This window comes from Chroicocephalus ridibundus, chromosome 4 (assembly GCF_963924245.1).
Source record: "Chroicocephalus ridibundus chromosome 4, bChrRid1.1, whole genome shotgun sequence".
Classification (NCBI taxonomy): Eukaryota; Metazoa; Chordata; class Aves; order Charadriiformes; family Laridae; genus Chroicocephalus; species Chroicocephalus ridibundus.
The window spans coordinates 6,653,505-6,679,076 of record NC_086287.1 but is presented as its reverse complement, the minus strand read 5'-3'; the positions used below and the strand labels follow the sequence as shown (position 1 = coordinate 6,679,076).

The 25,572-nt window shown below is 39.1% G+C and overlaps 1 protein-coding gene across 1 annotated transcript in view; it reads right to left on the bottom strand.

The window, feature by feature from the left end:
* LUZP2 (leucine zipper protein 2) overlaps positions 1-25,572 on the bottom strand; it is a 211,909-nt gene that overhangs the window by 53,169 nt on the left and 133,168 nt on the right. The window contains exons 6-7 of the mRNA XM_063332815.1: positions 19,628-19,690; positions 16,217-16,279 (exon numbers count right to left, since the gene is read on the bottom strand). Coding sequence (XP_063188885.1) covers positions 16,217-16,279; positions 19,628-19,690 — 126 coding nt within the window. The remainder of the gene's footprint in view (positions 1-16,216; positions 16,280-19,627; positions 19,691-25,572) is intronic.

Here is a 25,572-nt window from a genome sequence, read left to right as displayed (position 1 = left end):
TTTTTCATCCTCTGAAAGACTGCACCGAGCAATTACTGTCAGTGGAGCACGCTTTTCCAACTCGCTTAAATGAATGTACTTACCTTTATGCATTGCGAAATACATTACACAAAATGCCCATATTTAAATTCTTCCAGGCATAAATATAAAAAGCAAAAAGAGAAGACCAGTCTGATTTCAAGTAGAGAGACATCCAGAGAGAAATCCAAATTGACACAGAATTTTTTTATACCAAGTAATTCAGACCAGAGGGAATTTCTGCATAGAGATAAATAAATAAAAAAAAAGAAAAAAAAAAGAAAAGAACAAGGAAGGCAATGCCTATATGCCTTTGGGATGATGACTTTGAATGACTTTGAGTGCTCAAGAATTTATAAATATCATATCAATATAATATAGGTAGTTGAGATGTCCACGTTCCTCAAAGTCACACAAAAGCAGCAAGACATGGGGGTGAGAGAGAAGTTCTGTAATCCGAAAAACAGTGGCTAGAAGATTTACACTTCCACACTTCCTGAGTCACATTAGAAGGAAAAATTTTGTGTACCTTTGGAGAAGTTATAACTTTTGTTTGTTTTCAAAAAATGAATCCTTTCAATGATCTTTCTTGGGACAAACATACCCACGTAAATACAAAGCATAAATTACTGTTGGATTATGTATTGATGATAACTACGTGGTACTTTACAAATAAGCTCCAAATACAGTTCCTTTAAGCGTTCTTGCTGGTATTTTACCCCGAAAAGGTAGAGCTGAACTTTCTTGCCAAACCTGGCTTTTCCACAGACACCTCCTCCTCCAAGGCCTCCCGTGGCTTCTCAGGAGTCAGACAAAACCTAAAGCTTCTCACCTGTGAGGTGAGTTGCTGGATTCTTCCCCAAAGGTACAGGTCAGCAAAACCAGGCTGTGATCCTATTTCCATTTACAATTTAACAAACCCAAAACCACACTGACTCGTTGGAAAAAAAATAAAAAATAAAATAAAATCCTATTTCCTTATGAGAAGTCCCAGAAACAGGACCCCTTAGTTCGATCAAACACAGCGTGTGCCGCGTGGGTCAGAGGGAGGACAGAGGGAGTGGTGCCCACCTTCACATTTCAGTCTTACTCGATCCCAAATTTATTCCACGTTAATAGCAGGGCATGAATCCCACCCCCAGAATAATTAAGGGCTGCGGTTCAGGTCAGGCGGGCGATGCGGCTGCACGGCTGTACAGCTATTACAAACACTGCACGCTTGGTAGCGCAGCCAAAAAATGTGTTTTAAAAGGCTTTTTAGCATTTTTTCCCCAGAAACCTTATACAGCACATCAACGTGGAATATAAAGTATACAGTGACGGCTTTTGCTGCTGGTGGTGGAGTTTGTGTGTGTGTGGTTGTTGGGGTTTTTTTAATTTCTTTGGTAACTGCTGAAAATACTTCAGAAAAAAAGTTACTCCATTCCCTTTCTTTTCATTATACAAAATTTCAAAGGTTGTTGTTGGGTTTGTGTTTTTTTGCCAGAAAAGGCTAGGCTATGGCTTCATGTCAGACAGATTACACAGTCATGCCTGGGCTTTCTTCCTTTCAAGACACAATAAATTGGGATTTTATTTGGTTATTACAAAACTTTTAAGGATGTATTGTATTTCATACCGAGGATTGCTGTTTATTGAGGACAAAATTCTCAGACATTCTGCTTAGTTAGAAAACATGATCGACCAGGTGATGTTTAATCACACGTTAAATAGTTTGGATATTCTGAACTCCATTTTTCCCCCCACATAGGCCTTAAATGAATGTTTAAGAAAAAAAAAAGATAAAATATTTACTGTACAATTTTTTATTTTATAATTGATTCTATTTTTTTAACAAGAACAACTTTTTAATTAGAAACCGTTTAACCTGAAAATTGAATAAATTATCTGGTAAACACAATTCTACTGTGCCTGTTCTGCAAGCATTATTTGTATCTTAGAAAAACAGAGGCTTGTGCTTTTAAATTACACTTGTGTAGTGTAGCACAAGGTGTCAAATGTAACTGAGGATAACACTTTCTGGCAGCTATTCCATTTAATCAGTTGTGCAGCAAAACCCAGACGTTTGGCAACATCTGAATTGTATTCCAAGCACTTACAACAAGAAGAAAAGCCAGTTAAAAACATAATTTCTGCAAAGACTCACAGCTCGTACATTTTCTTAATGCTCATTACTTCCAGAATGCTTTTGTCTCTCATTTGTGACTATTCCGGATGTACATTAAAGAAAACGGAAATAAGACCTTTGTGCTTTTTTATTTGCTGAAATTTCCCTTTTCCTTCCCCAGCCCTCATGCTTTTCCTTCACATAAAACTTTTTACAACAAAAGTGAAATAGCGGTTCGCTAGGGTTGTAGTAAAGTATTCAACCTCTAAACTGAAGGAAAATAACTGTTCCTCTGCAGAAACAAGCTCAGAGGATGCGCAGGGAGAGAAGAGCCACATCACCCACCTTCCTGCCTGGCCCGTCTTTTTATCTCCCGTAGGGGATTTTCCTCCCCTTGTTACCTGAAATAAAAGCTCTCGAAACCAAAAGTAGTTTAGAGAGGAGATATTGCTTTATTCGACGTCGGGTGCTCGGGGGAAAACCCACACATCTAGCACCCCTTACCGGGGATATTCACCCATTATTTATACACAAAATACTATCATTATTCCACCATAACTCCACCTAGGCTCACATATTCATTAGGATGACCGAATAGCCTTTTTGCGCGTGCGTATCAAATTTTGCTGTGTCAGCAAAACACTTCTGCGCAAGCGTGAGAGTCTCGGTGGTCGTTTGGGTAAGGAGACCCTTCCTCACATCATCCTTTTAAGGTATTGAGTCATCTCAGGACAGTAAAAGTTTGCTGTAAGTTTGCCAACTTCTTAAAGAGAATAAGGATGTTCTTTGAAGCAGCCATAACTCTATCCTAATTGCTATAGGAGTACATACTTGACATATAGAAGAACCTTGAAGTGATTAACTACTTCTGGTTGTCTCCTCATTATCACGATCTGTAACATCAGCTCAGTGATTATTTTTACACAGGAAGAAGGTCAGTAATTAGCTATTTTCTCACACAGCAAGAAGGTTAGTAAGAAACAACTCTTTTAGAACCAAAACAGAGGCCTGTCTTTGGTAACACCCTCAGTTCAGGCCAGAGCACCTTTGGTTTTAGCACCAGTTGTTACGCCCAATGGATAACTCATCCCCATGACGACAACAACCTGCTGCTCTGTCTTTTCTGAGTCAGTCTTCTTCAAACAGTTGTATCGCTTATTTTAGCAATAAGAGAACAACCACTGAGGGCGTAAGCCTTTTAAAATTCATTTTGGGCACACCAGCATGCTCTACGCCTCCGTCACAGTGTGCTGGAAACATTTACTTCTTTTCTTGAGAGAGGATTAGTTCCCACCTTGCCCAAAGCTTCAGCTTTTTTGCTTTGGGGCGTCTTTTTAAGATTTGACCATTCCAGGCAAGAGTATAATTCAGCCAAGAAAATGCAAAACAAAAGAAAACAGAACTTGTATTTCTGGGAATATCACATAACTTAAAAGTGTTTGTCAAGAGATAACTCTCTGAAAACTTTCCATTTCAAAAACATTACGTCATATTCAGCTGATGAATAAAGTAAAACCTAAAACATCCAGCACGTACGCTATTCATTAACACCGGCTTATTCATTATTGCAAAGTGCCTCCAAATCAGCCAACAACGAGTAATACAGAAATTTCAACACCACCACCCCCCCCAAATGCAGATCACATTTATTGTATCTATTTTGAGAACGTCATGCAGATCATCACGTAGATGGCTCTGAATTTGTTGTCAGCAATATCCCAGAAAACAGGATCAAGCAAGGCGGAGACTAAGTGATGCAGAACGATTCTCTCAAATAATTTTTATCTCTGTCTAATTTGGAACAAATGCCGAGGTATTCAAAATTACCTCTGCTTGGAAGCACACCCCATTTAGGACATACACGTCAACATGCTCCAGATGCCGATTGCCTGGAGCCGGGTGATCACCCCCCAGGATGGTTCATCAAGGAGCCCCAGGGCCAGGAGAGCAGCTGGTTCCGGCTCACAATGTGTGTCAGGTGCCACCAAGGACCTGGTGCCCAAAGCACCACCTTGGCTGCTCCTCCGGCCTCTCTGGTTCCAGGGAAAGCCAACGTGCCTGGGCACCGTGGCTGGCGCCTGCTCTTCGTTTTCACAATTTGTCACGTTTGTGTCTGACCGTTCCCTCCCTCACTGCACAGAGGCTGACAGTACGTCGTGTCCCGACAGCTTCAGCATAAAATGTCTTCAGTTCTAATATTTCAGAAACGGACAATTTTCTTGATGAATTCTATGGCACCTACCACTGCAGAAGCTTAAATGTTGAAGAAAAATGATTGTGCCAAAGCAGTTGCTCTCAAAGTGTACTTCTGGCATCTGCATTACTCATACAACATCTTGTCCCTTTTGACATATAGCACACATGGATCCGAGCCCACAGTTTTCACAGAAAGCATCCTCTCTTTTTCCTGCTACGTGTTTACACAAGATGTGGCTTTGGCTCATCTTTCAGCTTCTTATATGTCTTCCCCTGTCCTACTTTTTTCCTCTGATCTTTGGGCAGTTTGGCATTTTCCAATACTTACATTAATATATGATGCAATGTCCTTATGGGAAATGTATATGATGACATCCCTCCACCTTCTTGTATGTCATTTATCTCTTGATATTAAAAAGAAATCCCATGTATGCAAATAGCTTGTAAGTATTTTTCAGCAGCCAGTTCCGTCTAGATCTTCAGGCCCTTTCCGTGTTGCTACAATAACGTGCTAACATTAACACATAACTAATGGTTATAATAACATCACAGAATCATAGGGCTGGAAGGGACCTCTGGAGATCATCTAGTCCAATCACAGCAACAATATACAAAATGCTAAAATATAGCATTTGAAATGGAAAATATGCACCAGCAAAAAGATGCCAAGGTAAACAGTGACATCTACTTCCTACACAAAACACACACAGTCTAGGTAAGACTTTCTATATACGCTTTTGTCAATGTTGTGAAAATAGACTACAGCGCCATTCAGGAAAAAATAAATATACCTACTACCAAAGAAATCAAATTAAAAAAAAAACACCTTGTGCTTCATGAAAACAAGATTACTCACTCATCATGCGGTGATAAAAGACCATGTAACAGAAGATGAGGAAATGGTCCCTCTGCTAACTATGTCATCCCAATAAGATAGCTATCTGAAAAGTAGTCCTGCCATCTCTCAGCACCCAAACATCAACGACAGATATTTATGCAACAGCCCTAATGTGTTTTACAAAAATCAACTAAGCATATTCCAATTTCCTGTCGCTTCCAGGGACCTCAGCTTCTACTGAGAAAAGCAACTCGATAATATCCTGTCTTAAAGCATATTTCTACATCCAATAAGGAGCCAGATCTAATCACAAATAATTAATAACCTGAAAACCACAATTATACACTCAACAGCGGGCAACATCCAACTACATATCTAAAATTGTACAAACATACTCACTTGATCAAGAAAAAAAATCCCAAAACGAATAAGCAACAAAAGCATTATAAAAACAAACAAAAAAAAGCACCATAAGCCTTCTTACTTGGAAAGAAAAAAAAATTCTAGCAGTTTCTAAGACTGAACTACCACATGCAGGAAGAGCTACAGGGATCCTAAACCATGAAGACTAAGTCCAATATTCTTTATACTACAGAATAGAAATACCCCAAGGAAGACCCCACTATCTGTTATCTTAGAACTCAAACAAAACATCGATTCTGACTCGTGACATTAACCCATAAAACACTGCACAGCCCAGCCCATCAGTCATCCACCTCAGGATGTCACTTGCCAGATTCATCAGCAAAAAAAACCTGGCACAACGTTCACATTCAATCCTATTATTCTCAAAATAGCAAAAATTGAATTCTGTAAAATTACTGTATTCTAGAAATCCGCAGATAAATAGAATAATCTTCATATAACAACTTCAAACATGAGTAAAATCTACAGCATACTTCCATTCCCTCAGCCATCAATGCAATTGCTTTGAAGAATATACTTAAAATTTTCTTCCTGCCATCCTGATGTCTTTCGACAAACACGGATACTCCTTGAAGAAAACACACCTATTTTCAAGCAAGTCATCAAAGTAATAGCTGTACATTATCACACTGCAACACGAAAATTCAGCTCTCCCTAGCAACATGCTCCTGGCTGTCATACGTCACTGGACGCAGCAACTTCTGTGAAAGAGCATCAATTAGTGATTAAGCTATTAAACATATCAATTTACTGATTTTGTAATTACCTTGTATTGAAAATGCTTTGAGAGAAAAATGTCATAAATCTTCCTATCTGTGGCTTTGCACAAACCAAATGGAACCAGAGCACGAAATGCAAACCGCTCCATAAGCTCTGGGTTTGTAGACAACCTGTTCTGCTTGTATAACCGCCAAATCACCGGATCTGTCACTCACAAATCTGTAGCAATATTAGCACAAAGATGATAATTCCTGACCTAAAGATGAAGAAAAGCATTTTGCAATACTTGCAGCCATGATGCTCTCTGCTGCACTCAAAGGAGCTTTTCTACAAATGAACAAGGCATAGTTTGAACTAATTACTCAAAATAATATTAGTGAGGTCACCTCTCAAGGTCAGGGGCAAATTCCACATGATATCTTTGATGCAAAGTATTATTAAGGAAGAATAACCCCCTGCACCAATACAGGTTGGGGGCTGACCTGCTGGAGAGCAGCTCTGTGGAAAGAGACCTGGGAGTCCTGGTGGACAACAGGATGACCATGAGCCAGCAATGTGCCCTTGTGGCCAAGAAGGCCAGTGGCATCCTGGGCTGCATCAAGAAGAGTGTGGCCAGCAGGTGGAGGGAGGTCATCCTCCCCCTCTACTCTGCCTTGGTGAGGCCGCCCCTGGAGTACTGTGTCCAGTTCTGGGCTCCCCGGTTCAAGAAGGACAGGGAACTGCTGGAGAGGGTGCAGCAAAGGGCTACCAAGATGATTAGGGGACTGGAACACCTCTCTGATGAAGAAAGGCTGAGGGATTTGGGTCTCTTCAGTCTGGAAAAAAGACGGCTGAGAGGGGACCTTATCAACACTTATAAATACTTAAAGGGTGGGTGTCAGGAGGATGGGGGCAGGCTCTTTTCAGTGGTGCCCGGGGACAGGACAAGAGGTAACGGGCACAAACTTGAACACAGGAAGTTCCACCTAAACATGAGGAGGAACTTCTTTCCTTTGAGGGTGGCAGAGCCCTGGCACAGGCTGCCCAGAGAGGTGGTGGAGTCTCCATCTCTGGAGACATTCCAAACCCGCCTGGACGCGTTCCTGTGCCACCTGCTCTAGGTGACCCTGCTCTGGCAGGGGGTTGGACTGGATGATCTCCGGAGGTCCCTTCCAACCCTATGATTCTATGATTTAAGCCTTTCTTCCCCAAATTATTTGTTTTTTGGTGGGTTGATATATGATTTACTTCCACTAACACCCCCACCCCGCTTTCAGCCAAATTTAAATGCTATGGTACACAGAACTCTTATTTTAAGCGTAGTCCTAAATTTTCAGACAAATTGTTTTAGACAAAAGACCATTTTTCTCTCTAATATATCTCTGTCCAATTACAGACTGCTAGAGTTTTCACTTGATTGCTTTCTCTTAGTCATGTTTGTGCACCATCACTTTTATTGCTTTAGGAAGTGGTATATGGTTCTAAGATCTCACTTCCTTACGGACTCAGCAGGGTGGATGAAGAACTTGAAGCCTGGAAAAGAATGTGTGGTACTCATATTCCGAAAGAGAGAAACTGAAGAGGTCATGACTTTAGATCCATTAGTACAACACCCATCTTTTGGAAAAGTACTGAAAAGAATAATCAGACTACCTCTCTAGGGGCCAGAGTTTTATTTGGTACAGGTATGATCCATGAACTAAACAGTGAACCAGACGTATACTCATTAAGCATTCTGGTGACATCAAACCAGAACTCTCTGTGTCATAGAAGATGGGATATATCTAAATTTATCCTGACAAACTGGAAAAAACAGAACGACATTCACTAAAGACAAATATAAGATGTGAAATACAGACAAGAATAATCAATAAAACAAATACAGAATATATAACAGTAGGGATGAATGACTCAAGATGATAACACCACTGATATGCCAAGTTTTTGTGGAAAAGGCAAAGAACACTGTGGGTACGGACTACAAAAATCCTTTTGCTCTGCTCAGCACAAATGAAACATCCAGCTGGACATCAGTGTCCATTTGAGGGCACTGCAAATGGACAGAGACCAAAGAAAACAAGTTCTGATGTGACTAACATGAAGTAGCAATGGAGAAGTAAGACTGGAAAAAAAATAAAAATCGACATATGTTAATCTAAAAAAGAACACTAAGAAACACAGGATAATAATCTCAAAATATGCACAATATTCCTTTAAAGGAAGGGGTTTAAAAAAATTAAATCTACTCTCCAAGTCTATGGGAGATAGCACGATAACGATTTGGTTTCAATTTCAGAGGAAGATTCAGGACATATAAGAAAACATTTTCTACTACTGAGGCCAATAGACTAGAAAAGACCAAAGCAGCAGAAATACATGGAGTTTGAACTACTGCAGGTTTCTAAAAAAAAAACCATTAGATAAGCACTGAGAAAGAACAACATGTATATAATTGAACCTTCTCTGAAGTCAGAGAATATGGAACATGGAATCATGGAATGGTTTGTGTTGGAAGGGACCTTAAAGATCATCCAGTTCCAACCCCCCTGCCATGGGGACACCTCCCACCAGAGCAGGTTGCTCAAAGCCCCATCCAGCCTGGCCTTGAATACCTCCATGTCCTCGGTAATCAGGTCTCCCGTTTCCTTCCAGAGAAGGCCCACATTTTCCTTAGTCTTCCTTTTGTCACTGACATACCTATACCAAGTTGTTCTATTTGCCCTTGACGTCCCTGGCCAGATTTAATTCTGTCTGGGCTTTAGCTTTCCTAACCTGATCCCTGGCTACTTGGACATGTTCTCTGTATTCCCCCGTGACTCCCTGTCCTTGCTTGCACCCTCTGTGGGCATCCTTTTTCTCTTTGAGTCTGTCCAGGAGCAACTTGTTCATCCACGTAGGCCTCATTTCTATTTTCCATAGTCTCCTAAGAGAACAGCTTTTGCCAAAACTAAACCAGTGCTGATGGGATTGCCACATATGTGTAAGAATTTTTGATCTCAGTAAATAGGAAGTAACCTTTCTTATTTAGGTATTTAAAAGGAAAAGTCCGTAAGAATGTTTTCAGACTTTCCATTTCATCATCTATCAGACTCTGCTTGTATTGTGGGCATTTTTCGTTTCATCTTCATTCTTTGTAAGAAAAGCAAAGGCTTATAGAAAAAATAAACTCAATCCAAAGAAAAATAACTTCTTTTTTGCTAATAAAATCATCAAAGAATATAGAAGCCACAGCTGACCAATGAGATTAAATTTATCAAACAGAAAACATCATAAAATAAATAAAAATATAGCTAAAAGGACGTTCAGTTTGCTCCTTTCATTCATTGTGTCATTTCTGGCAAAGTCAGGGAAACATTTAGAGAACATTTTCCTATCTGAAGTCTTTGACAGTTATCCTCTGAAAACAATATCCTTAAAAACGCTTTACATTAAATGTGTAATAACCAGTAAGTCTCCTCTTCCAGACTCTGTTCAGTTGTTACGAAGCGCGCTGAAGTCACCCTGTAGCTTATAGAACTTCTTATCCCTAATCAAGTCACTGGTTTAAGATCTCTGCCAAAAAAACCCCTCTGATATTTTGCATTAAATTTATGTTAATAACTGATATTTTATAACGGCTTTTTTTTTTATTGTTGTCTTATTTTTCCTAAGCGGCATTGCTAAATTTCCCAAGGGAGGCCGCAGGAGATCCAGGTGCTGAGGAAACACATTGGATGAATAAACGGACACCAGGCTGGAGATCCTGTCTGAAAGCCAGACGAGTTGCAGAATGCTCGCAGGGAAGCTGATGTGACAGGCCCGTAGGAAACCATCCTCAGTTTTCTCTTATCAGCCCCCTTTAACACTGAGCTACAGAAGTTACGTTTAGCATTGCAGGGCAATGGAAAACCAGTGACAAAGATAAGAGCGTTCTTTTTTTTCGTGCTAAAAAAAAAAAAATAATAAATGAATGTACAAATACAGTTTAAGGAAAACTATGTTGCTCTTTTGGAAAGCTTTCTGCAGGTATTTTATGGTACTTTGAACAAAATGAAGAATCCTTTAAAATGTATTAAACAGACTCATTTTTCAAACATACAAGGTCGGCTGATTTCTGCAGTTGTTAACAATTTTAATAGAAGCAGGTGCAAATCATGGGTGCCGTGAATGTACGTTTATGAAATGGCTGGATTTGGGTCAAGCCCGACCACTGACTGTACACAAAGTTAGCAGAATTGTATTGGAAAACACAAAACTTTTGCATCTTCATACATGTGCAAGCACACTTTTGTAAAGGTTATCAAAAATTTAAAATTATGTCATCAATTATTTCAAGCCCAGGCAACAAGGTCATTTATATTTTAATGTTTAGCAGAAGTTCTCCGCTCAGTCAGGTCTTCGGTGGCTTTGTGGGGTTTTTTTTTGTGTCTTTATTTTTCTTTAATCATTTCACCTCTTTCTCTGTAGGGAATGCAGAATCTCACAGTCTGCATTACAGAAATAAATACTTTGCAAGTCTGGAATACAGGTTGACTGTGGCATGTAATTAATTACTGCTAATAAGGAACAAAACACATATGGTGGCATCAATTTTCCTTTAGAGAGAGGAATGGTATAAATATTTACCATAGCCAGTCAGTATGATGTGAAAACAATTTCACATAATTTGGCTTTTCTTTGACTCTATTTACCATACCATGTGCATGGTTTAAAATTATTTTCACACCTCCAAATAATTAATTGATTGGTGTAGCGCTACGTTTCAAGGAATTTGGAAAATGGTTTTGACTATAAAAGTCAGATTTTTACGTATAGGTTTAGTTAGGTAAGTCTTTAAAACACATCCTTTGCCCCTTATACAGAAAGCCAATTCAGGTGTTTCCCAGACAGAAACGCTTTCTTGAAACAAGTCTTTGGAAGAAAAAACCCAAACCATTATTTATAACCTGCCTCCGTCTTTGCTGCTTCCTGATGCCCCTCATCTCCCAGCCCTGCACTTTTCTTCTCAGGCGTCCTCAGTTTGATGTTATTGCTTGGGCACCTGGTGGCTCTAAACATGTGGAGAGGGCTAAGGACCCTCCAGAGTCACAGGCAAGTGCTTTGTCGGTGTAAATACCCGCCTCGATGGCTACGCTTCAGGAACCCAACTGTGTACCCAACCGGAGCAGACGTGGTTTGCTCTTGAGAGGAAGGTGCCTAATTCTAAACCGTCCAGCTCATGATTAGACCACGAACAGAATACTTATTAGCAATTGCCTAATTTTTTGTAAGGCAAATGCGATTTACTTGCTTATTTAAGTTTAAATTCTACTATGGAACAAAGATCGAGTACATTGCTAGGCCAGGCTCAGTTAGCTGTTGCTCACATTTGAACTTTTATTTTTTCGGGGATTGTCTATCAATATATTTTGTCTCAGAATTTAAATGACAAAAGGGAAAACAAATTAAGCAGTAGATTAAATTCATAATTCTGAAACTCTGAAGCAGAATCCTTAGAAATTCATCACAAAAAAGGTAAACAAAGATATGCCGAAGCTGTAACAGTGAACCATTCTCACCTCTTATATTTAAAAGAACAGTGATTTCAAAAATATGAGATACTTCTATAAACTGATAGTGAAATTTATTGCCGGATCTATTTTTCTTCATCTCATAATCCTATCAGACACAAACATATTTATGCATTTCATGAATAAAAAAAACCACAAATTATTTTTAATTCTCTTCTAATTTAGTAAAACATATGACTTCTTTAGGTCAGTACAGCCAAATGATGGGAAGACATTTAATGAAGGAGTAGTAATTTGAAAACAAGTGGTTATGAATGCCTGAAACAAACGTAGGCCTTGATCTAGCAAAGCATTTAAAGTTAAGAGCACTTCACTGCATCAGGGTTTTAGGACCATAATTAAATTATAGTAATTAAGAGTGGACTCATTCAGAAGTATTAAGTACCTACTTACAAAGGCAGCTATAAAATTAAGAAGCTTGAGTGACGATTTTTATTAATCATTCCTTATTTTTCTCATTACAATACAAAGCAACTTTTGTCAGCTCTTTAAGGCTACTACGCTGCGTGGTTTAAGGGACTGAAGCCCGACAAAGAGACAGGAGCTCAAATTCTGATCTCAGTAGAGACACCGACAACCTCTATAGCCTTGAGCGCATCACGTAACTTCTGTGACCCTCACTGCTTACCTGTCATATGGCATTATATGACACGCAAAGACAGAAAAATATAGAGATATTTACACCACATAATTAATCAGCTTGGTTATAAACCACTTTGAAAACATAAGAAGAGTAAATACATGCCAAATACGACGAACTCATGTTTTATTTACTCCCACTTGTTAAGTTACTGTCACATATTGTGAAAAGTAGATACAATTTACCAATTCACTGGAGTATTAAAGGAGAAAGCTGTCTTTTCCCCCCGCCTTTCATCTTCCTCTCCCACTTAATCCCCACAGCTCTAGTCCTTGACAATAATAGTTACCAGAATTTAAGAACTAGTTTCTCGATGTTGATTATGCAAAACAAAAAGCAAACAAAAAAAACCCCCTAACTTACTTCACGTAGATCTTCACAATTAATTCCACCACAGAAAGCAATAGTTTAATGGGCACAGACAGAAGGATTCCCTCATGCCCTTTGGAAATCTAATATGAAGTTTGCATCCCTCTGGTGAACTGCTATGAGAAGCTTGCAACGCTCAGAGCTACGCAGAGAACAGAATTCCCTAAAGTCCTCCGCAAGGCTCACAGACAATGTAAGGTTTCACGGGGTGGGAACCCAGTGGGAAGGGGGGGAAGGGTAGAATCCGGTAATGTGACAGTAACGAGGAGCCAGGAGATTATCACGGACACTGTTCATGCTCTGTGCTGGCAGAAGACTATCCATCCACCATTTTGGTCTTTTATCAGAAAGAATCAGAGCCTCACAAAACAGCCTCAAAAGCAACGATAACATGAAATCTGTTTACTTTCTAGTCTCAAAGCAACTTGAGGTGAAATACCACCTGCTCGTGCCCAAGCCTGGCAGCATCTCTCTGATCAGACATTTTAAAAATTTTCCACTCTGTACCAAATGGCTTCTATTCCATCCAGTATTTCTTACTTCAGACCTGAAACACACACACACACAAAACAGCATGCCGAACCTACCCTTTCCCACATCTATGTGATTATTTAGGAGGACGTCATAAGTTTGCTCTTCCCTTTTACTCATAAATCAAATTTCCTTTAGCCATAAAAAAGACCAATGAATAAACCTGACAAAAATATTTCTGACTAGACATAAAGGATATATCAAATTAGCAAATCAGGCAGTCACATCCAGAACTGCACATGGTCAACAGGCGTTTCAGGAATTTGCATGTGCAGTTCCCAGTATGTGGGACTTTGGAATCAACACAATTCAATTGGAATACACAATTCATTAACATCATCCATCTAAAGTTCTCAAAGCATTTTCAATTACACTAGTTAATAATTTCCCTAAAAAGCAAGTAACATATTCCCTATTTTGCAAGTAAGTGCATTCAGAGCAGAGCTCACCCTACATAACTCGGGGCCTACATCTAGGCTGGTGGCCCTAGTGTTCCCTCATAATCAAGAACTATGTCTATTCAATGTAGGTCAAAGAGTTTAAGGCATGATTCAAGTGATCAAATGTAGACGTAGTCTTTAGAAGATGTATTTCCCAGAGTCTCCAAGGATTAGAAATGGAGCCTTCAGTGCAGACGTCCATATCCAGTCAGAGGAGACACACTTCTATTCACATTCACTGGAAGCATTGCCTCCGTTATAACACAAGTAAACTCCCTCCCCTCCACCGCAAACCCCCGATGTTTCTATCTACACCTTCAGCACTGAATTGACATAGTTTACTGAACTAGCATCAGGAGAAGGTGGATTTCACTTTACGTGTGCCAGGGACTTGCCCAGACAGCCTTTCCCATTTGGTCACTTCTTCGTGCTCGTGTTTTCCTTCTCTGCTTCTGTAAGCTCTTTCCAGGTGGGCAGTTTAGGGTAGGAGTGTTCCCTTGCTGAGCATTACTGCACAACCTTGCACGATTCAGATCCATTTTTGGGATCACTGCATATTAGCAGCATGAAAACAAGTAGACGGTAGTACTGAACTACCTCAGCCAAAGAAAACAAGCTTTCCACCCAGGCAAGTTTAGAAGCTATAATTTTTTTCCCGTATTCAAACTAGCAATTACAGCTAAACTGAATTTGAAGAAAAAAATGTATTATTTTTGTTAATGCTAGCTGGTATTAAAATTTCACTGCACAGATATATAATATGCCTAGACTTTATCTCCAAACCCTTAGATTGTGTCTTATGATGACCAGAAATAAATGTTCCTGAAAAACCTTGGAATTAGCCTGAGCATGAAAAAAAAAGAGAAAGAAAGAAAAAAATTAAAAAACCACACAAATCACACTGCATATTTTAAACGGTCTACGTTATTCAATCTTTACAGTACTATGCATACAATAGAGAGAGTTAAATACTTCCAGAAGGCAATTTGGACCTCACGTTGAGATGAATTACTTTGTAAGTAATTCTAGCTCTAGTCATTTTGAAGATGACTACTTATCTTCATCCTTTATGCCAGAAATAAAAACACTACTCAATTAGCAGCCTCCAGTCAGGTGACCTCAATCTCTCTCTTCCTTCTTTAACAGGGATTAACTTCTCCCTCCGTTAACAAGGGCTTGATGCACTTCAGCAAAATGTCTGTATGTTCTTTTTTTTTTCCCCCTGTCTCCCCCCACCTCCTTTTATTTTAAAAATTTTTTAAATGCTAGCTAGACTGGCTAGTCATTTGGATTGTATAAACCACAAACATTTTTTTCTATACACTTCAGTTTTGATAAAGACATTTCATCATATAGCAGGAATTTGGATCCAGAGACCTGAGGAACATTCCATTGCTCAAGCTTATCACAAACACAAAAAATTTGCTTTAAGGGTTGACGATCATAGAATCATAGAATGGTTTGGGTCGGAAGGAACCTTTAAAGGTCATCAAGTCCAATTCCCCTGCAATGAGCAGGGAGTCCTTCAACTCGATCAGGTTTCTCAGAGCCCTGTCCAACCTGACCTTGAATGTTTTCCAGGGATGGGGCATCTACCACCTCTCTCTGGGCAACCTGGGCCAGTGTGTCACCACCCTCATTGTAAAAAAATTTTTCCTTAAATGTAGTCTGAATCTACCCTCTTTTACTTTAAAACCATTACTCCTTGTCCTACCACTAAAAAGTCTGTCCCCGTCTTTCTTATAAGCCTCCTTTAGGTCTTGAAAAGGCCTTCTCTTCTCCCGGCTGAACCCCCCCAGCTCTCTCAGCCTGTCCTCACAGCAGAGGGGCTCCAGCCCCCTCATCATTTCTGTGGCCTCCTCTGGACCCGCACCAACAGGTCCCTGTCTTTCTTGCACAATAAATGGCATTGCCCTGGAGGACTGCTAATCAAAGAAAAAACAAGAACCATCTGTAAAATATTCTATTGTTCAGTTAGAAAGATGAAAAATGGAATAGGGCAACAGACTTTGATCACCATCAGGAAATTAGAACGTTGCTCTTTATGTGAGCATGTAAATACAGATAGTCATAAACTAAATACTTTCCACTGCTTTTCTCTATTTAAAAACAAAGGCAACTTTTTAGGCTTTGAATCTTCTCTTCCTTGCGAGAGTAATTTAACAAAAAACACTGTGCCTGTTATAGAGGTTTGCAAAAAAAAAAAAAAGCAACCAAAATAGATGATATTTCTGAAATTGCATTACGCTATTATGTCTGTCTTTGGTGCTTTGAGCTCTTTTTGGTATCTTGAGAAGGAAATGATTCCTTAGAACTACAGTAATAAAGGCAGTTATCATACTCCCACATTACTTCAATACTATATTAACTTTAATAGTTTAGGTATAGTGAAATAAAACTTACCTTAAAAATCAAATCCTTTTTCCCATAACGAAGCTCTTTCAGCTGGGCTTGGATCTTTTTTGACTGAAAGTAAGGGTAATAAAATCAGGGTGTTTTTAATTTTAAATATTTACTTTTAAGAACAGAAAAAAAAAAAAAAGGGAGTAAGTTCTGACAGCAGCAGAAACTAGATCAGCTTTAAAATGCAGAAAAAATAATCAAAACCAAAGTCAGTTTCTTTTCCAGGGTAGCATTTCTAAACCAGGCAAAAGTACCAAGGAAAATGTAAAATGGCACTCACCTGAAGAACACACACGAGTTAGTACTACTGTGGATAACCGTTTGGCCTACACATTGTAGACATGAGCTGTTACTAATGCTTTCCATGGAGCGTAACTGAAGGCACCACCTTCAAAGAATCTTCTTTTTCTTAGAGGGAGTTTTCGTAGTGTCGCATAGCTGCTGCTTTGTAATGTCCACGGAGCTCCAGAAAGTATCGAAATGAACTAGGATCACAGTTTGCGACCATGTCCTCTAAAATGGGCATATTTATGCTGATCTGTATCAGCTTAGGCTGATATTTATTTTAAATATTATTAAATTCATCCTTAAAATAATTTTAAGCAACGGTCTATACATTCTTTTGCTTATTTAACCAAAATATAATAGAAATATTTTATATATGTTACACACAACTATTTCACTCTTTATCTAAGAATTTTGTTTAAAAAATAATTTATATTTCATCAAATCCACAGTCTGAACCAATATTCAATAAGCTTTCTCACGTTACTTAATAGCAAATGTTTAGAACTCCTTGGAATGGATTAGAACTCTATTCCACGTTTACTGAAACAGCATATCCATAAACACAACATATTACGGATGGTAGCGTTATCTTCTGTAGATTGGAGCTTTTAGAAATCTTTTAGAAAGATTTGATGTCTCTCCAATTGGTGCAGGCCAATTCAGTGACAGACTTTTGGGAAGGATAAATGAATCTAAAGGTAAAATTTTAGCACTTGCTTTAAATATTTAAGAACTAAGGCAAAATTGGTTACTGCAGTCCATCAAATCTGAAACAAATAGCCAAGATCAGTTCAGTTCACTTCTTTCTTCTGTAACTACACCTGCTGTTATTTCATCCACGCAGCAGAACGTGCCAATTGCCTACGCACAATCGCCCTCTCTTCCGATCTGGACAATGCAATCGGTAGAGCTATGGAATATATTCCTCATCAAGCAGACCAATGCGAAAACCTTAACCAACTTTAATTGTTCTAGGAGTTGTGTTTAAGAAATTATACTGTGCCTGTTCCATACAATGCATCCAAACTGGCTATAGAGGAATCTAAGAGTTACGATTAAGATATCACTCATTCACCAAATCACAGACCTGCGATGAAATTAAGTTCTGGAGCTAAACGTATTCAGTGAGCAATATAAGTGACTCAAAATCATGTATATGCCCTGTAATTCTTTGTGATCAAATTTTCTTGTTTTATGGCTTTTCTATGCTACTAGGGAGAGGACTTACAAAACTGAGACCATTTGGTGCAGTCAGCCAGATAAGACCATCATGAGACACAGGCTGATAGCCGTCTCTAAACTGCAGCATCTGGGAATATTTCCCTGGCACGTGTCCTTTTCTGTGTCTTGGGAAGTCTGAGGTTTGCACCACCCTGCCTTCCTTCCTCCAGGGGTCTGAATTCCTGGAGACGAAAAGCCAGCCGTATAAACTGTATAGGATCACAAACATCCTCCCAGACGTGCAACTGGACAAGGAATCACAGCGCACACTAAAACCCTTTGTGTGCACCCTGAGAGAGCAGAACGGAGCAGGAGCTTCCTGGTAGGCGATTCTATCCATGAAGGGTATTTGATCTAATAACTAAAAGAATACTGATTCCACACACTTGTTCTGCTTGGTGAGTGTAGTACTTAATTAAAGAGCAGAAAACACACTGCGTTTCTCTGGCTGACACCACCTAACTGGCAAACCAACAACAAAAAAGGGTGCTCCAGAAGCATCTTTGCTTGTTCCAATGGCACTAACCCACTTAAAAAGGCAGAAATTTGCCAGGATGATTCATAAAGTCTGAGATTCCTAAGGTTTAACATACACTCACAATCTGCTGCCTTGAGAGTTAACTGGCTTATGTTTAGTTTCCTGAAATTCTCTGACAGCAAGGCTCGTCACACTACACTAAATTTAATTTAATCTTAGGCTTCGCCCTTAGTTTTAAAGACATTTATGTTTTAAATATTAAAGGAGACATAATCAGGGAAAAGATCTTCAAGTTAATTACCGAACAGTCAAGATGTTATGCAGCTAGGAAAAACAAACTTGAAAAAGAGAGGAAAACGAAAGCTGTGTTGCACACACTGCCAGTTTTTTTAGCAGTAAACAAGGGAAGAAAATATATTTGTATTCATATACTGTGGCACGTTTGAAAGCAAGAATGGTGATACAGGAAGATAACACAGATTTTGACAAGGTAGCAAAAAAAACCCCAAACAAACAAAACCGTATTATTTCCTACCATTGAGGATTTCTCAGAAACAGTGCTGCTTGCAGATCTTCAGTTAAGGTAAATAGCTAGTATAACTAGAAATCGCTATTTTGACCTCATAAGTTTTGACCTCAAAGTTAAAAAGTAGAGTCTTTAGTGAAGAAAACACATTTGACCATAATTATGAAAATTTTGGTCAAGAAGAAAAGCATTGGGCTTTTCTTTCATTCTGGCAAGGTGCAATGACTTCCGCAGAAGTTATATATGCAAAAAGCCATGACTAAAGTCATGCAAATGAGTAAATCAGATTCATATATAGTAATATCCTCTTTCAAGAAAAGTTAAATTGCTAAAGGGACTGCTCGCGTGAATGCATTTACTTGTACGTTTATGTATTTGCAAAAAAAATAGGGCTTTTGTATCATCAAAGATCTTTGCTAGCTCGCTCTTCGGTAGAAGGGAGATTTCTTTCCCTGCCTTTTATAAAGTGACCCTTTTTACCTTGAGGTAATGAGACATTCTAGAAATCAATAATAATAAAGCTTTCCTCTCTGTATAAATTATTTTTTAAAAGGCATCTAGCTATTCCCGTCTTATTCTAGGCACGGAGATCAGGGAAAGGAAATCAGTTTTATATACGTTACAGATGAATAATATACATCTACAGAGCTATATATACTTTTCACAAGAATGCCGCAACTTTATTTAATTTGTCTAAAACTTGAGTTTGCAGCTTGCTTTCTAATACATTTGAGTTGCTTTGAGTGATGTCCCAGAAATCAGTTGAGATGAGAGCGCTTTAGGAACGCCCACCGTCCACAGATAATATATAACCTATACCAGAACATCAGCAGAAAAGACTTTGACACAAGCTTCTTTGGGGTTTGTTAGATTTAGAACAGAGAGGAACCTTACTTACCTCTTCTGCATGAATACCACAAAGCTTGTTTCCTGACAGGAGCTTGTTTTTGAGGCTTTTGTTCTGAGAGAGGGGGAAAAAAAAAAATAAATAGACTTTTATTACTGAGAGTCGCTGAAATATTAACGGACATTTTAAATGTTTGATCATACCGATTTTATTTTATACATGGATAACACCTTCAAGCCACCAGCAAAGACACAGATAAGAAGACGAGACAGATGCATCGTGGCACAATATCGTCTCTTACGGAATTCTAAAAGGCTATGACTTCGCATTAAAACCTGCTTTCACGGAACAGGATGGCACATAGAAACCTCCCAAAACACTCCAGCAGCTGGAGGCAATTTAGGTTGGATATGCCAGGGTAAAATAGGAAAGAAAGAACCCTCTAATCCTTACCTGGTGTCAATTGCATAGCTCAATATCATTTTCAGTAAATCATTATAACAACTGAGTAATAGGGCCAAGATATCATCACTCGACCTTGATGATCAAATTCATAGGGTTTTTTTTGCTAAATTTCATCATTTAAAACTGCAAGTAATCAAAAACTTTAGAAGGTGAGCTCCCTTATAGCATTTTGCCAACTCAATATGTTCTTTCATGTAGGAGTTTTAAATGTATTTCTTCTCATTTTCAGGGAAAATAATAAACTTGGATAAAATGAATTTTCAATGGTCTGGTAATTCTTTCTGCGCTCCTCACTCATATTAGCCCATAGTTGACAGTCAAGGGTAAAGATTTCTCTACAGTGTGAACACATTTCAAAACTGTTCAGAAACATAAGTATTCAATAAGCAGATCTTCAAGTGCTGGACATGACATGCTTACGCTAAAAAGAAATGAAAAGAACATGAAAACCAACTTCTCCTGTGCTAACAAACTGTAAACATCCCTACAGAAACCTAGTCCATCGCATTTCAGGAGTGCACATTTATTACTGAATAGCGAAAGCTTTCTTGAATATTGTGCGCAAGAACAAGCTGGCCTTAGAGAAAAAAGGGTAATTCCATCCAGGACATCACTGCAAATTTAGGTCCACATCCCACTGAAAACACTGGAAGCTTTATTTCCAAAATTAGAAGCTTGTAGTTTTTCTTGAAAAAACCTCTCTCATTCAAGCAAATGCAAAGGAACTAAAATTCCATTTGAACCCTCCTTTGCACAATTCCAAAATAAGGAGAAGATACAACGTCATTTCACACGTTTTGCTGTTGCTACTACTGTGCACCAATACACGTCGCTGCAGAAACAATAAATCTTTTCCAGCTCTTTGACACAGGTGCCCACCGTTCTGTAACGCAACTAAAAGGAATCAGGATGTTACTTGGAATGAGACAACCCAGATTCTGCCTCAGAAAACGGGATTTGCAAAGGGCTGGGAGCAGGGAGGGAGAACAAATGATGTTCTCGTAAGTGTCACAGTTGATTACTTTTTGTTCTTTATTTGAAAATGATGTTGTAGCTCATCAAAGAGCAGCGCCTTATTGTACTAACCACTGTAGACATACAGAAGACGACAACTGGCTCTGCACAAAGGGAACTGGGCAGCAGATACAAGAAGAACAAAGATAAACCAAATAGAAAGCAAAGAGGCGACACAGACCCAGCACATCTACTGCTCACCAGGGGTGCATCTAAAGAGCTACGCTGTACTGTGGTCACGCAGCAGATGTGGTTGGTTTCACGTAAAAGGTCAGCATCACCTCTTGGGGTGATGGCCAAACAGCTGTGCCAACGGCACTGCTTAATTAAGGAAATGCACTTAATTAACACAGGAAGTCAAGTCATCACTTTCTTTGGACTAACTAGCTTCATTATCCTCCACTCCCCCTCAGCCTGGCCATGGTTGGCTTAAGTAACAGACTCTACTCGTATTTCAGAACCAAAGTAAGAATGAGTTGTAATCCTTAAATTTTTACTCATTTATGTTCCTTTGGGCAAGCATGAGCTGCTATAAGAAATACTTCTGTTAATACGTTAACAGTTCGCAAGTAACTTCTACGCATGTTGCTTTGAGAAGCCCCTGCAGTAACCCAGAATGTGAAGAACTGAATGCCTACCCCTTTGAAAGGACACACATTTATTAGATGGCTCTCACGATTTCCAGTTTTTGTGACAAAGTAGCCTGGCAACAGAATATAGTTCAAAACCAAAACACGATGAAAATATTTTAAGTTAGGAGATGGACTCTGTTTTAGAGATTTAGGTAGGTTTAACAGGATTTACCAATACTGTCTCATTATCCAGTCTACTAGCAAAAAAACCCAGCCCAAGGTTACCAGCATGTAGGCAAAACAGACATGATTTAATCTGCACTTAGTGCTTTAGAAATAAGAGCAGGCATTAAATTATCAAGAGCATAATAAGCAGGAGCTTGTCAGAGGGAAATGACAACTTCTTGCTTACAATGTGAGCGTTTATGTTACTTAGCAAATAACATGTCACTGTCAAATTCAGCTTTGCGTCCTGATTAATAGTGATAATTTTCTATAGCAGAATGTGACGTTTATCAGTAAAAACATGTGAAGTATAATAGAGCCTGATTTGATCGAGATTCTGAATTAAATGCTTCAAAATGAAGGGTCCGATCAGGTACACATTCTGTAAATTTGCTAGAAAGGGGCTATTCAAAATCAGATTAATCCGTGAGATTTTTAGGTTACAAATTCTTGTTGAGTCAGGAGAGAAGTTCTGACTTCTAAGTCATAGATAAGGATTCAAGATGACGCTTCTTATTTTCCTATTAAGGATCCTTCAAAGAACAACAACAAATAAGTTGAACTAATTTTACACAGTGAAATTCTAGTTCTGGTGAACTAGAACTTTACACAGTTTTTATTTCAAACATTTTATTTGTTGTGAAGTACTTGAACGGAAAAGGTCTTGGACATTTCAAGTTTAAAAAGCAATAAAAGTTTAAGGAATGAATTAAGTATCTGTAAACATATCTTTAATAGCCTCTTTTAAAATTATATAGAATAATGGTTGTAATTAGACACAGCCTTTTAGATTTGGAGAAAGGATACCATTATATTCAAACTCAATAGGTATTTTAATGTATTTGAACATCTTGGAAAGCTTATAGTACAAACAGTTAGCTGGGGTAATCATATCATTAAGCCTAGTTACTGTAGCATCTAATTCTTAATTCACTAAATCTTTTAACTCATTTGCACCGGTAGTTTCAGTACATCCCCGAATTCAGGTGCAGAAAAGTGCTGTCAGTGGTTGCCACATGCAGGAATCTTGTTGTCACTTCCCATGCAGTCGATTCTTACTGTCCTGGAACCTACACTCAAGAAATGATACCAAACGTGAGCATGGCACGTGGCAGAGCCCTGGCACAGGCTGCCCAGAGAGGTGGTGGAGTCTCCGTCTCTGGAGACATTCCAAACCCGCCTGGACACGTTCCTGTGCCACCTGCTCTGGGTGACCCTGCTCTGGCAGGGGGTTGGACTGGATGATCTCCAGAGGTCCCTTCCAGCCCCTGCCATTCTGTGATTCTGTAGAGTGTCTATCAGTGTCCTCCAAAAAAGTGAGAGCTCTCAATGACAACTTGTCAGATGCGTTAACGTATTCTTCACAGAGCTTCCATACTGAAAATAAAAAGCTTTCTGCCTCATTCCTAAATAGATTCGTCAGTCAGTCCTTGGGCATTTTTTTTCCCCTTTCCTCTTACACTGACATAACATTTGCATATTTTGTTTGAGTTCTGATTTTATTTTCAATATGTGAGATCAGGCTTAACAAAAGCTGAATTCAATACAAGAATATTGACAGTAACCCTATATTTAGGTTGCCTAAAGATCTCCCACAGATAGAAAAGCACACAGAAGGAGCTGTAGCGTCAAAGCTGCTTTCCCAGTCTGCCTTTGGAACGTGAAAGGAAAAAAAAACCCTTACTCACTCTGTTCCTAACTTTAGAAAATAATCCCTTCACTTCTGTCATTTATTCTCCTGAATCAAAGGCTGGTAACCAGCCAAAATAATCACCAAACCTCTGAAGAGACGCGCTTGTATTTTACTACAAAAGCAGCAATCTCTACCATGACAGTCTGAGCACATCACTTCTACAGAGGAGGAGAGAGGGAAGAAAAATACAGAGAGGGGACTAGCTTTCTGTTCTCGGAAAACAATTACCATGACGCCATGGCCCTTTCTTTTCACAGAGAATTTTACTTATTTTTATCTCAATAAAATTCAGGTCTCCTTCCCTCTCCTATCTCCTTCTCTCTACAAGATCAATGCATAATGGCAGAAAGGTGTAACAGGGTTTTTTTTTGTTTTGTTTTTTTTTAATTCCCATCTCCCTATTGTAAAACTTGGACAAAGACTTAAAAAGAAAAGCACAAACTATACACTTAAAAGCTCTTTAACAGTTCCACTTTTAGTTCCTTCCTTTTCTGCAAACTCATTTTATTACAATCATTAATTATATAGCTTCACATTGTATTTTTCATAATATCCCCTCTTCATTTAGCATACACAATAAACACCTCACGAGGCAAGAGTCACGGTTTATAGGCATGGTTAAATGTGACAAACTACAGGGGATTTATCATCATTGTAAATCTGAAGTTTTGGGCATTAACATTTATCTGATGTACCGACTACTCTACTTACAGAAGGGCAAAATTATGCCACTGACATAAAAGGCACAGATTTTCATATGTCATTTCTTGAAGTCAGGTTATCTTGACCTCTGGCCACACGGGTGAGTGCTTTAATACTCTTCTGTTTATGTTTCATCATTTGAAACACCAATATTACCTCTTTGAAACAGCATCAAGGTCTCGACCCAGGCTGAAAAAACTACACGATGTAGACACCGTCAGTCCAAAACAAGTTCAGTTTGCCTGCTAGCTTCTGAAGGCATGAGGACACAAAGCATGTTCAAGGAAAGAAAATCACTTGCTCTCTCAGAAAATTATTCCCAGCAATCAACTTCAATTCAGACATTTTATCTGAGGTCTGACAGCAGTTATTTGTTGTATACAAGATAAATTTTGGCTCTGCCTCCCCTTGATGAATAGCGCAAATCAAACCATGAGCTCCTGCTCATCATTGGAACATTTCTCTCTTATGGGCACCCTATTGAAAAAAAAACCACCATAAACCCAAGATCAACAAAAAAACCTGGACTCTGCTCAGGAGGCGTGTCAGGGCCAATTGCCAAGATGAACTGTTTTCCATCTCCAAAGTGGTTCACTGCGCCCTTAGGAGAGAAATCAGAAGACAGCAGCAGACCAAAATCAAATATCTGGGCTTATCTGATATCACAATGTATCGGTACCCATTTTGCTTTGGATATTAGCTTTGTATTTCACGTTTTATACAGCATGAAACGGTGCGACTGCTTTAGTCCCAGCAGGGTTGGCTCAGCCCTTCATCTTTCTGAGACAGATAAATTGAGTTTCCTGCATTCTACTATGTGAGGTTTTTCACATAAGACCTTAAGAACTGCAGTTCTACCTTTCCTTTATGGCCAGTGAAGACACTGTGACTTCTTGTAAGAGGAGGAGTTTGCCTTGATATCCTTGAGGATGTCTGAGTTTCTTTTCTCTGCAGTTTTTCAGTGCTCAAGAGTGCCCAGCAGTCTCTGCTCCATCAGCGTACTTTAGTACTGGTGATGCACATATGACCTGCGTGTTTTTCAGATCTGTCTGGACCTAAACTCTGGATCTAAAGCACCATTGTCCTTCTAGCTCTGGATTCCTGGGAAAAGCCCACTTTCACCATGCCCAGGGCTTCAGCCTCTCTATGCCCAGAAATGCCCTCCGACACCTCTGCCTGCGCCGTGTTTAGGAGGCACATCCAAGACCCAGAAGCTGACAGCCCAACCGGGTAACCCCGGCAAATACGTCACAAATGAAGCTGCTGTAAGCTTAGACATATTTGGACTTTTAATGACCTGTTTTGTTGGTTTGGGTTTTTTTCTG